Source organism: Phaethon aethereus, assembly GCF_964289735.1.
Source record: "Phaethon aethereus genome assembly, chromosome: Z".
Classification (NCBI taxonomy): domain Eukaryota; kingdom Metazoa; phylum Chordata; class Aves; order Phaethontiformes; family Phaethontidae; genus Phaethon; species Phaethon aethereus.
In genome coordinates, this window is record NC_138577.1 from 29133935 (window position 1) to 29147913 (window position 13979).

The window sequence follows — 13979 nt, forward strand, 5'->3', positions numbered from 1 at the left end:
TATTAGCAGGTATATGTTCATTTTTTTCATTCTTGATTTACTGTTGTAAATTAAAGGCCAGACAGAAGTATGTGATCTAGAAATGTTTTATCATAATTAGCATGAATTGAGTCCTTAGTTTTAATCTAAGTATGTAATATACTTATTAAAACATTCATGTAATTTGTGTGTATTACTAGCATGAAAATAGGGGCTGCAGAAGTTATAAAGTATTAATTTTTGTAGACTTTTACTAGTTTATCTTGCAAGTTTTTGCATACATCTCTAATTTATGTAGAAGTATAAAAGGATGAAGTATTGTTTTTTCTCCACTATCACAGGCATTTTAGCCTTGTTATGAAAAGAGTACAGACTGAAGTTTCTCTAGAGCTTCATAAGGTTTTGATACCTTAAGTTCTTATAATTGCATATTTGATAGATTATGAAGGTCAAAGTATTCTTTTATATCGATAGAATAGTTTTGATCTAAGATTTTTATTAATGGAACTTTTCTGATAGACCAGTGACAATTACTTGCGTATTTAAAAGGCTGTGATTTAAACTTTTTAGCCTTTCTGATGAGCCTAAGAAAAGGGATTTACAGATCCTTTCTGTAGTCAGTGGTTGTATTTTAATGGTATAGGTCATTAGACTAATCTAAAATTATGTTAACATTTAAATGATGATATGATATTAGAAGAGGATTTCTTGATCACTTTTGGGGCCATCTGAAACTCAGTCATAAGCCTTAGTGCTAAGTAAGGCTTCACTTAATTTTTGTTAGTGTAGATTCTTACTGCATACTTCATTATGTATAACTGGTATCAAACCATCAAATTTCATTTGGTAGTTCTAGTATTACAGCATGATCTGAAAATGAGTGTTTATCACTTTTTCTATGCATGACAAAGCTACCTCTATTTTTGGGTTCTATTCATTATGTTAGACTCCAACAGTATTAGTCATTTGATCCTTCTGTAACAGGTAGCCCTGTAATGATTCACATTTTTAATTGCCTATTGTTAGAGAATTAGTGTAGGTGAACCATTAAAAACACAGATGTCATGAGCCAACAGTTCAAACATGATCAGTGCTGATACTATTTAAGGTGTTTAACAAGTTATTGTTTGCCTGTTAGTGTTCAAACTTTTTCAGGCTCTTTTGTCTTTTCTTACCTACAGTGATTGGAACAAGACTGGGTGAGCATTCCACGTTGGAGAAGTGACCATGCATAGACCACTCCCTGCTGGAACGAAGGATCTACAGTCTTTTTATGGCCCAGGTTCTAGGCTTTGTATCCTGAAGTGAGGAAGTGTTGCAACACCATGAGGCTGAATATTTAACACTAGCTCTCCTGCTAATTTTTCTTGATGAATCAGTGTGTAATTATAAACACATGTATTGATAACTTGTATATGGCTCTTTTTATTTGCTTGCTTTAGAAGAGGAAGAATGTGTACAACTTTGAATCACCAATGTGGATTACTGCTTTAATTTTGAACATCTTGCAGAGTTTTCACTGTCAACCTTCCTAAGATACTCACACAGTTTTTGTGCATGTCTAAAAAGCACAAAAGACAAATGCACCTATAGCATACTGCATGTGCTTTATATGCACAAAAATCTGTAGTATTTTGAGGGAAGGGAGGGACTTCAGTAAAGCCTAGGTGACTTATGGGCAGGTTTTGTTTTGCTTTGTATAATTGTTAACTCATTGATGCTGGTTTCTATAATGAATCATCTTGTTACATAAAATGTCAGTTAATAACTGAGGGCTGTCAATATCCTTATGACTTTGCCTTTTCTAGTGTCTTACTCTTATGAAGATCTTTAATTCTGAAGGAGTAAGAGTGTGAAAAGCTTTATTTTTGTTCCAGATATCTTTATATTTCTATTGTATTTTTTAGTTATGTGCTACAGAATTTTTGTTATTAAACATGATCCAGAGATTCTGTATGAGAGGGCAAGAGACTGCGTGAAAGCCAGAAGTCATCTGTCCATGCTATTTGTGGACTGCTTTCTTGCATGATATCCAGGGCTTTCCCAAAGCTGTGAGAAGGTACACTATAATATTTATTGAAGTAATTTGGGCTACATAGGACAACATTCCTAGTCTAGAATGAGGATAACTGTTATTTTCAGACCCTGCATGTGTTTTCCTCATGTTAATAAAACTATGCTATGAGGTTTGTGTAGAAAATTACTTGCCTCCTGATCAAAAATCCATCAGAGCTATAAGGATGTTTAGCTCTTATTGGAAAGTTCCCTTTAGTTGCTGTGAGAGTATAGATGCCAGATACTTGCCTGCCTGCCTTTGATTCTGGAAATGCTCATTAGGAGAGGACTGTGGCAGACTGACTTGGAGATCTTTTATCCATGTCCTGTAGTTGGAAACTCCTGTAGTTGGAAACTCTTCAGAGACTGCTTGGTGTTTCACTCACCTGTGTATCTTGAGAAAAAAGTTTCAGATACATTTTTTTCAAAAGAAAGCTGAAAGTCTTGTTTGATACAGTATGGTAGGTGCCTGAAAATAAATATAATATAGTAATTTAATGAAGATTTGGTAAATGATTATATGTGATCTGCACAGTGTTGAAAAACTTCATCTTCTCTGTAGAGATGAAATCAGACATAATACATGATTATACATGCATGCAGATTTCATGCTCCATAACTCTTCCCTTTTTATTTGCCTTTCTCTAATGGTGTGCATGGAATATGCCTTATTACAGAGTTATTCTGTTAATTTGAATATGTAGAAAAGTGCCTATACGGTAATGCTAGTAAGGCAAATAAGATGAAAATTTGTACATGTTTACTATATCACCAGTGAGCATTTTATATAGTTATATTTTAAAAAAAAACTTATACCTCAAATGTACTTCACCTTTTTACAATCAACCAAGAAATGGTTTATTCCACCATAGCCACTGATGGGAACTTAAAAAAATCCAAAATATAAAGAGTTTAACTCCTTATTTGCTGTTTCTGGTAATTGTTGGAGCACAGGTGAGTTTATTAATTTAATTGGATAGCTTTATTTTACAAAGGTATGGAAAGTTTACAAAGCAGTATATAAACTTATATCATTAGTTGTATTTGCACTAAATGTGATGTACTTTTGCAATTTATTCTGTAAATAAAATTACACTACAGATACTATTTGTAAAGAATACATTTTAATTTTAGATAAAGGCACTGGTACTTCACTACAGCTAGCCCTGCCCAATCAGAGTTTTAAGAGACTTCTTGAAGAATATGGAAGGAATTGGAAGATTGAGAAATCGGTATTAATTGACCTCTTTAAAAACAAATTTTAAAAACCAGTACTTTGTAGGCCTCTCAGATTGTCTGTGTGCAAGTAGCTGTTAGAGCCTTTCTTCTGGAAGGGATCTTGCTTTTACAGTTTTATAAAACTTGCCTTGTCTCTTGAGCTCATCCCTCTTTTCAGTCACTGACATGCATCTGTGTGCTGCCAAGTTCCCTTTTTCCTGCTACTGGGTCGGTAGTATTTATACAGCTGTGGTCGTCTCTGCAGAAACAGCTCCTGACTCTGGAATGGATGGTTTTATAAGCTGAAGCAATTTGAACGGCTGAGAACGCAGCAATCTTCTCCATCAGATATCCTCAGGTATCTGTGCGTGGAGAATTTGAATGTTGCCAAACTAGATCTGAAGGAAATTACTTGATGGAACTTGTATTGGGAATAAGGATGAGATGGTCCTTGTTACCATGTCTGAGAAGCTGAACAGCTTGTTTTGACAAATTTATCTGTGAAAAACGTGATGCACTTTGAAAAAAAATACCTTTTACTTAATTGGGCTGAGCTGGCTTATCTGAAGTTGTGCAGATTCTCTTTAATCAGATTGTTCACCTGTATTTTTGTCAAGTTGTACAGATAATGCTGTATTTGAATTGCCACTGTTCATCTACAGACTTAAAACATGAATCATATTTTTGAGTACCTTGAGTGTGTAGAGTGTAACTGTTCTATAGTAGCTTTATGGTCCTAATCATAAGTTTAAAAATTAAAAGCAGTTGGCTCTTCCATGTTGCAATCAAAAATTTAAAACCAGTATTTAAAAGTGAAAAGTATTAAAAATTATGAAGAAAAATCCTGGTTTGTAGTTATTCTTAACTGTCAGTGCTTTGGAGAAGCTTATTTGAAATGTTTTTACCTTTTAACCAACTTTTACATCATGTATAAAGCTATATACAGTATTATAATATACAGAAAACACTTAACAGGAAAGCAGTTTGCTTATATTACAGAGGTTACTGAGATGAAAACTTGAATGCCATTAGTTTATATATCAAAAAGCTCATTTTGTGCCAGTCTGTCAGAGGCATGTTAAAAGATCTTCCTGTACAGTATAGTCTTAATATAGAGCACTTCCAAAGTATTTCAGCTCTTGCCTTCATTTCTACAGAATTAACTACATTATGGAACTTTCCATGGGAATAATAGAGATCCAGGGCTGAAAAGTGCCAGAGTATAAACTTGTGGCTTTTTCTAAAGTGTGAAGAACTGAGATGAGCTTCTATAGAGCAAAGCTTTCATAATAGCAGAAATAGCTAGAGTGTGATGGATCAGTAACAATCCTACCTTTAGCTGCTATGCAGGGATTTCTACTTTTTATATGGTAATCAGTAAAGTTGCAGAAACCTTACAAGAATGCAAGACTGGAGGAACAGCTTGAAATAATAGAAGGCATTACTTGCACAAAAAGAAAACAATGCGGCCTGATGCAGCTGAGCTTACAGTGGGTAATACGTTGCAACAAATAGAGAGTCCTGAGGTGAGTCCTGAGGTAAGCCCTGCCCTTGCAGAATGCAGCTGCTTTAGCTGGCAAAAAGAAATCCCCCAAAATAAAAAGAATAGAGTCACATTCTTGGTCCCATATGTTATGTGTGTAATTTAAAAAAGTATTACTTTCCAGTAAGGAGAGATTGAGCATTTCTGTAGCTGCCTGTATAACTACAATATAATTTGACCCTAGATAATGAATTAGTTGGGATTATGCCATGCAATTTACCAGTGTGTATTACTAATTGTATTGCTATTATCTTTAGTCTCTAGCTATAAAAGCTAAGTTTCATAGGAGGAAAGAAATGTATTTCATTAAATATAAGTGATACACTTTTTGAGCATTAGGTGCCTGAAGTGTCCATTTTTCTTCAGCTGTAATGATTGATGCAGTAAGCTTTTTTCTCTGCACACTTAACCTCTTCTATGCATGCATTGCAGCTAGAATGAGGGAGGCTGGTGACATGAATTGCTACAATTTTTAAGGTTTAAACTAATTCTCCTTAAAAAGAACTATTTTAAATTATTACTTTTATTGTTGAGGACTTAGACCAAGCAATTGTCAGACCTGTTGTCATCTAAAGTATGAAAACTTCAAATAGGAACTTTCCATTCAGTCTCCTGCCTGAAATGCCATATGGGATTTTCCTCTCTAGCACCACTACATCCACGTAAAACTTCTGTGGTGTGTTGGCCCCTCCACTTAGAAAGATGGTTGGAAGGTAAATTACCAAGTGAGTTCCTTTCGGATGCAATGGGAAGGACCTGCATACTTACTGCTTTCTGTGTGTCTTCGTAGTTAAAACTATGGACCCTTTCAAAAGCTGGTATACAATGTTCAACTTTTCTGATCTATTGGCCTTCTTTCTAAAATTTCATGTCATGAGAGACAATCCATGTGAGACTGTGGCAAGCAATTCCTAACCAGTGTTATGGTGGCAGGATATGACAACAACCCTGAGGATTCCCACCCAGTGGGGTGGGACTGCAACTGGCTGGATGAGCAAGCCAACAAGCTCAGCTTCCTGCTACGGGCAGAGCTTGGGGACCTACCCCTCACCCCCTGCAAGTTATGGCCCTGTAACAGTATCCTAAAGAATTCCCAGACCCAGGAAAGTGTGCTGTCTGATGAGGCGAGTCATGGCTGAGTATGAACAAAAGAATTGTAGGTGTGTCCATACCCTCCAGAAAATATTTCCAGCCCAGCTGCTTGTTCCCTGCTGGAAAATTGTTATGCATTCAACATAATGGCATTCTCCAGCTGGTGGTCAAGTACTCAGTTGTCCCCACACCCCTTATGTACACCCTGCATCAGTGGAACACTTGAAACACTGCACTTGGTGAGCACTAATCCAGTTGTCATGGCCTATCTTGTCCAAACTCCAGTGTTGAAAATGTAGCTGTTAAGGTAAAAGGCTTTTTTCCAGGCTTTTTGTGGGAGTGGTCTTTGCCTTTAGTTGTTTATGACTTGTGTGATGCTAAAGCGTGGCAATGTCTCTGACAGAGGCTGGTGCCATTTTAGTAGTGGGTAAAATGGTTGCCTTCTGTAAACAACTTGAGAAATTTAAATAAGCTTCTTTGTTGTTTTTCCCAACCTTTTTTTCTTTGAACTGTATTTGAAAACTCTAATTCAAAAATCATTGAAATATAGGGAGGGTTAACTAACCATCCTATGACTGAGAGGTGCTAACCAAAATCATCACTGGTTCAGTTAGCAGCAGTATGATGTTCTTAATTGTTTAATACGTCAATTTTCAATATTGCTGTCAGGTGTGAGAAGTATAATACTAAAAAAACCCCAGGTAATTTACTGCTTTCTCATTAGCTAAGACTCCTGTACCCAACTTCAGTGAAGAAGATGGAACAGCATCATAACATTTGAAACCTCTTCAGTTGTAATACTGCTTGTTTTCCAATTCTAACTTTGGTTATGTCAGAAACAGTTTCGCTGAAGTATCTTGTGTCCTAGCTGTTCCTGTCACACATTCTATTATTTACTATTCTATTGTAAATAGGTGTACACTTGCTTTTACACTGTGTAGTTCCCAGGTCTATGCTTGTGTTAAACACCACCTCCTGCATTAAAGGATATGAACTTCACATATTATTTAAAAAAAAAAAGACTGGGTAGTATACATGAATGGTGCTTTAAAAAAAAAAAAAAACAAGCAAGCAACACTGGGATGTGGGTACACAGAAGGATGAATACCAGTAAGTCTGACATTTTTGGATTGTTAGAAAATATATTCCCTAACAGGTATCTCCCCAATAAGAGGACAACTACCAGTATTAGCATTTATTGATGTTCTGAATGGCATTAAAGTGTCCATTTCTGTTTGTACCCACAAGTGAAGGAAAAAACACTCAGTAACTGCAGTTGACAAAACACTGATACATAGTCCTTTATTCCCCTCTCCCTGTTTTGATTTGCCTGCAAAAGGCATTTTAGAAAAACACCTTCAGGAACACTAACAAAACCAATGCCTTAACTGCCCAGCCTTTTCAATCACATTAGTCTTTTGGGGTCAATTTTTTCCAGGTGTACTAGAGGCTTTAGTTGCTCAGCAAAGTTCCTCATGTCATCAGAAACGACGTCCTGTCCTGCTGGCGCAACCACGCTGAGCTCCACCAGGTAGGAGAGGGAGAGCGGCTCAATGCTCTCCGTGTTTCCTGGCACCAGAATGCGGAAGATCTTGTACACCACGATCTTCATGATGCCTTTGCGGAACACGTGCCCTTTGGCCACAAACTCGTGGTCCATGCGGAAGCCCATCTCCACCAGGAAGTCCGTCAGGTTGTCTGAAGTAGCAATATCTACACAGTTGCGCACCAGTGCATGGCGGTTCTTGTCGCCTATTTCTGGCTGGCCCAGGTAGCGCAAATGCCAGGGCATCCCGCTTTTGTCCATGGACCGCCGCGCCCGCAGCACGAAGGGGCTGGCCTGCTGCCCCTTCAGCAGGAACACCATCTCGTGGTCCAGAAAGGTCTCCGGCTCCATGTTGTCGCACAGGCCGCGCAGGCGGTGCAGCAGGCTCTCCAGGCTCTGGTCCAAAACGCTTCCTGCGGCGGCCGGAGACAGCGCCTCGGTTACCCCCTTATCTGCTCTCCCTTCCTCTCCCCTCCCCACAGGGCGTGGGGCACCGCAGCCCCCCTCAGCCCGCCTGTGCCCTGCTCACACCCAGCTCCCCAAGGGCTGCCCCTCGGCCGAGGCGGCGGCGGCAGGCAGGGCCCGCGGCCCGCCGGGCTCTCTCCGCAGCGGCGGGAGACCGCTGCCTGCCGGCCCGTCCGCCGCTTACCTTGGAGCAGGTACTCCATCATGTTGATGGTGCCGCCCGTGACGGGCATCATGGTAACGGGAGGCGCCTCCATGGTGCGGGCAGCAGCGCTCGGACCCGGCCGCGCGGCTGAGGGTAGGCGGCTGCGGGAGCGGTGGAGGGAGCGCCGCGAAGGCGGCGGCAGCGCCACCTCGCGGCTTGGCGGTGCGGCGCGGGCCCTGCCCGCTGAGGCGCGCTGAGGCGCGGAGGGCCCTGCCCGCTGAGGGCGCGGCCGTGCGGCGGGGCTGGAGACGCGGGGCTACGCGGAGCCCCGGGCGCGGCCGGCGGGCCGTCCTGCGCGGGCCCTGCGGACCCAGCTGCTCCGTCTGGGCGGCGGGGTGGAGGGGAGCGGCAGGGCGACGGGCGGGAGCAGCCGTTTGTGGTCACGGCTGCTTCCGCTAAGCTGTGGGCAGGGACCGGCCCGCCATGCGGGGCCACCCCCGCTGTGGTTGTGCCCGCAGCGCCGTGTCTCCCCTCTGGTCGCCTACGCGGAGAAAGGTGTACGCGTGAAATTTTTGTGTAAAATCTTCGTCACTATCCCGGTGTGTCCCTTGCTGCCCGTCAGTCGGTGCGTGTCGGCCCGCGGCTCTGCGAGAAGGCACTGCAAGCAGCGAAGAGGCCCGGCGAGGCACCGAGGTGTGGGCGGGCTGGTGCCCGGGCACCCGCGGGGGTGCCAAAGGGTTCTCCGGGTGAAAGCGGAACGACGCAGCGGTTTGGGAAGGCGGAAACCCAGCCCGTCGAGTCTCCCATCTGGCCACGGCAGGTTTGGCACCGTTTCTAGGCGGAAAAGCCTCCGTTTCCAAAAAGCAACAGAAATGGCCAGTATGTGTCAGTTAAATTTGGTCCTGCAGATCCCAAAACTAGAGTTATACATTTGATTTTTGTCCTTAGCTGTTTTCATAGCAAGCCTTTGTGCTGCACAGAAAGTAAATGGTACATATGTCTTTCCTTTATCAGTATCTCTACACAGTCCCCCTCTCCCCCCAAATAAATTACGTTCATATTAGTACAAGCCAAACAGCTGCAAACGAGAAATGGCCTAAGCATCCTCTCCCAGGGTAGTAATCCTTGTTTCAGTCCTGATAATCAGCTAGCTTGGAGTACAGCCACGCAGTTGAACAGGTGCGGCTTCAGGGGCACAAGTGCAATTCAGGAGGGACCTGACTTGTGCTGAAGCTGGAACAGCACCCCAGGTCCCTGCCAGAGTCCGAACACATTGTCCATACTTCCCCGATTGCGGATAAGAGGCCTGTGTTGAAATAAAGGAAGATAACAGTCAAGAAAAAGTTTGGGTTGTGGTTTAAAAGCTTCCTTACACTTCTAAGAGCAGAAAAACAGTTTTCTCTTGGATACAGATAGGCTTTAGCTAATGTGGTCATAATGCAGCTACAATGAAGAAATGTATATTGAGAAAAATAGCTAGGAAAAGTAAAAATGAATGAAAAACACACTTTAGTGTTTCACAAGGTATAGTTTCTGAGGGTAACTTCTTTCTGTGGAGATAGAAATTACTGGTAAGAACGGATGAGAAAGAGGCTGAGGTACTTCACGATTTCTTTGCCTTGGTCTTCACTGGCACTCTGTCTTCCCACACCTCCTGAGGGGATGGGCTGCAAGGCAATGACTGGAGGAGCAAAGTCCCTCCCACTGTAAGAGAACATCAGGTTCATGACCACCCAAGGAATGTGAACATACACAAGTCTATAGGACCTCATGAGATGCTTCCCAGAGTCCTGAGGGAATTGGCTGATGTAGTTGCGAAGCCACTCTCCATGATATCTGAAAAGTCCTGGAAGACAGGTGAAGTCCCTGCAGATTGGAAAAAAAGGAAATACTGCATCTGTTTTTAAAAAGAGCAGCAGTGAGGAACTACCAACCTGCCAGCCTCACCTCTGTGCCTGGGAAGATCAGGGAACAGATCCCCCTAGAAGCTATGCTAAGGCACATGGAGGACAGGCAGGTGAATCAAGACAGCCAGCATGGCTTCACCAAGGGCAAGTCCTGCCTGACCAACCTTGTGGCCTTGTATGATGTACTGACCACACCAGTGGACAATGGAAGAGCTACCAATGATGTCATCTGTCTTGACTTCTGTAAGGCCTTTGACATGGTCCCCCACACCATCCTTCTCTCTAAATTGGAGAGAGATGGATTTGATGCGTGGACTATTGGGTGGATGAGAGGAATTGGTTGGATGGTTGCATCCAGAGGGAAGTGGTCAATGGCTTAATGGTCAGATGGAGATTGGTGACCAGTGGCGTCCCCCAGGGCTCCATATTGGGACCAGTACTCTTTCATATCTCCATCAGTGACATAGACAGTGGGATCAAGTGCACCCTCAGCAAGTTTGCAGATGACACCAAGCTGAGTGGTGCAGTTGACATGCCTGAGGGACGAGATGCCATCCAGAGGGACCTGCACAAGCTCAAGGAATGGGCCCATGTGAACCTCATGAGGTTCAGCAAGGCCAAATGAAGGGTCCTGCACCTGGGTCGGGGCAATCCCCAGTATCAGTACAGGCTGGGGGATGAAGGGATCAAGAGCAGCCCTGCTGAGAAGGACTTGGGGGTGCTTGTGGGTGAAAAGCTGGACATGAGCTGGCAACTTGCGCTCGCAGCCCAGAAGGCCAACTGTATCCTGGGCTGCACCCAAAGCAGCGTGGCCATCAGGTTGAGGCAGGTGATTCTGCCCCTCTACTCCACTCTGGTGAGACCCCACGTGGAGTCCTACATCCAGCTCTGGAGCCCTCAGCACAGGAAAGACATGGACCTGTTGGAGTGGGTACAGAGGAGACCACAAAAGCAATCAGAGGGCTGGAACACCTCTTCTGTGAGGACAGGCTGAGAGAGTTGGGGTTGTTCATCCTGGAGAAGAGAAGGCTCCTGGGAGACCTTCTTGCAGCCTTCCAGTACTTAAAGGGGACTTATAAGAAAGGTGGGGACAGACTTTTTAGCAGGACCTGTAGTGATAGGGGTAATGGTTTTAAACTAAAAGAGGGTAGATTTAGACTAGACATAGGAAAGAAATTATTTACAATGAGGGTGGTGAACCACTGGCACATGTTGCCCAGAAGTGGTAGATGCCCTTACCTTTAAACGTCCCTTCCAACCCAAACTCTGTGATTGTATTATCTCTTCTGCCTAGCTGAGGTGCATGGTAGCATTACTACAAATGCCTTAAAAAATACCTAAGAGGATATCTACTTTTCGGATTTGAAATGCAAACTACTACCTCAAAGTAGTTCTGCCCCATGGTATGAGGAGCTATGCGATAGTGCAATGCAGAAAGCAAACATTACCCCAAAGTGGGCAAACCCCCTGTAGGACTGGACAAAATAGGTGAGCAAAGGTGGCTCTCCTCACCCTACCCCAAACAGTTCTGAATCCCCTCACCAGCCATGTAAAAGATAGCAACGACACAGTCCTGCAGCTGCTGAGCTGCTGCTTATCACTGAGTGCTTGGAGGGTCTATAGTGCACCTTCAAACCTTAAAGGCATCTTAAAAAGAACCTTTTTCTGCAGTTGTTGCAGATAAGAGGCAGCAGACACGAAAGACAGTTGGTCAGACAGATGGAGGAGGTGGAGAGAAACAGAGAGAGAAATGGAGGGTGAATGTGTTATTCCTAGCCACCTACCTAAGTTCGGTTCAGCTCCCTTTAAAAGCCTTCTTACACACCTGTCTGTGCCAGGGAAATGGGCTGCCCGTGCGGGGCTGGGCCTTTATCTCAGCTCTGTATCTCAACATCTCAAGCGCACCGAGCAGAGCCCTCCCTGCAGAGAAACCTGTGGTGAAACGGGCGCTCCAGCTGTGTTCACACACTGAAATAACACGAACAGTAGGGGAGGGTCAAGTTAGATATAAACTGGATGTAAAGTTTTTTCCTTCCTTGTTACTAAAACATGGATTGTTTTTCTTACTCGTCCACAGGCTGAATGCCTGTTTTGTCACCTCTATCAATCAAAGTTACTTTCAGACTAAACATACACCACTTTCCATTCACTGGTTGCAAATTACCAGCAGAAAGCCTTCCACACAAATCTGTGTGTGAACTTGTTGAAATTAATTACTCTGTTCCATTATTAGGCAATTTATATAATGAGTTAGTTGCATAATTTATGTTTTTAAAAGCTGTTGACAGAATTTCAAGGCAAGGGTTACTCAGTAAGTGATTTTCTGTGAGTGAGTAGGCTGGGAGTGGGTGAGATGCTGGGAGGGGACACAGCCAGGGCAGCTGACCCCGACTGGCCAAAGGTGTGTTCCATAGCACCTGGCCTTGTGCCTGGCCCTAAAAGTTCAGGGAAAGAATGAGGAAGAGGGGACGTTTGTGATTATGGCATTTGTCTTCCCAAGTAACTGTTAGTGTGCCAAGACTCTGCCCACCGATGGGAGGCAGTGAACAAATTCCTTAATTTGCTTTGCATGTGCAGCTTCATTTTACCTGTTAAACAGCCTTTATCTCAGTCCATGAGTTTTCTCACTCTTACTCTTCCCGGTCCTGCTGGGGTGGGTTCAACCCACCACGTTTTTCTAGATAGCCTGAGTCCTAGTGGGAATGCTGCCAGGTTCTGTAATTGGGAATAACCTAGGAAAGCTGATGCTAAAGCCCCTGGAGTCCTCCTGGGTAGATTAAGCAGCTGACTGAACACAAACCATTGGTGAAGATGGGACACAAGGTAATTTTGCATCGTGTCATTGACTGCAGAAGCCCTAGAGCGCTGCAGAGGTAAGGTTAGCTTTCGAGTCAGGCCTCCTGCCAGAGGCTGGTACCTGGTACGGTGAGCCTGGGGCCAGCAGTAGTCTCCAGGCAGGAGGACAAAGTACAGCATAGTCAGTGCTTGGAGTTTCACTGGACACACAGCACTGCAATTGCTTTGCGTGTAAAGCAAAATGCATCTGCCAAGAGTATGAGCTTCCCCCGAGGCAACAGAGAGGATCTGTGGAGCAGAGAAACTGTTGCTGTAACACAGACACCACCGGAACCCCAAACCATCATCTCCTTGTTCCAGCAGGTGTCATCATGCAGTGTAAACCTCACCCAACCAAAGCCAAAGGGGGAAGAGGGCAGAGGACACAACCTCAAAAATGGTAAGCCATGTCCCAAAGATGGAGATGGTAACATATCTTAAAAGCACTGTGAGTAGTAGGAGCTCTCACTCCACCTCGAAAGGCAACTGAAAAGAGTGGGAGGACACAAACCTTCTACCACAGCTTCTCTCAGAGCTGTATTCGCCTTACGAGCTAGGTTCAGGCCAGGGATGAGAGTTGTCCCAACAGTACTGTGCACAGACACACTTGGAACCTGGATATACTCAAACGCTCCTGTGACAAAGCGAGGGGGCTCCCAACCACACCGTTTTCTGGGAAGCGGAGTGCCTGCGCAGCATCCATGACAGGCTCCCGGTATCACAGCTACTACCTTCAGCACAAAGGCAGGTTGTATCCCTGAGCTGCATGAGCAGAAGCTGCTCGTCCTGTCGGGAAGACTAGGTAAGGCATGCTTCACTGATAACATTGTCTTATGCGGGCCTTGAGAAATCAAAAGTGGACAACAATTATGTAGGGACAGCTGGAGCTTCAGGGCTTCCAAGCCTCACAGCTCCAAAACTTCCATGTCAGACAGCAGGAAGGGGAATGGTGTGTAGCTGGGGTAAAGCAGATTCAGGACACATAGAAGGAAGGAGGTAATCCACGTAAAAAGAGAAGCAAACTAGTTACCAGAATCAAATACATTATTTTTACTATTTTTCCCCCCTCTAGTGTTCTAAAATATTTGGAAAACTGTATCAATTGTAATAGTATAGCATTAAAGTCACAGCAGCTCTAGACACTTGATTCCAGAGAGCTGGTTTGGTTTTGCCAAGAATGCAACCCAAACAGTA

The 13979-nt window shown here is 43.8% G+C and overlaps 1 protein-coding gene across 1 annotated transcript; it reads right to left on the minus strand.

Annotated features, from left to right (window-relative positions):
* Nucleotides 1-6652: 6652 nt before the first annotated feature.
* On the minus strand, nt 6653-8155 carry MED18 (mediator complex subunit 18; the record flags this gene model as incomplete). The annotated part of the gene is made up of 2 exons (XM_082013044.1): nt 6653-7846; nt 8083-8155. The coding sequence occupies 2 exons, from the start codon at nt 8153-8155 to the stop codon at nt 7293-7295; spliced, it is 627 nt and encodes a 208-aa protein (XP_081869170.1). The 3' UTR covers nt 6653-7292.
* Nucleotides 8156-13979: the final 5824 nt, after the last annotated feature.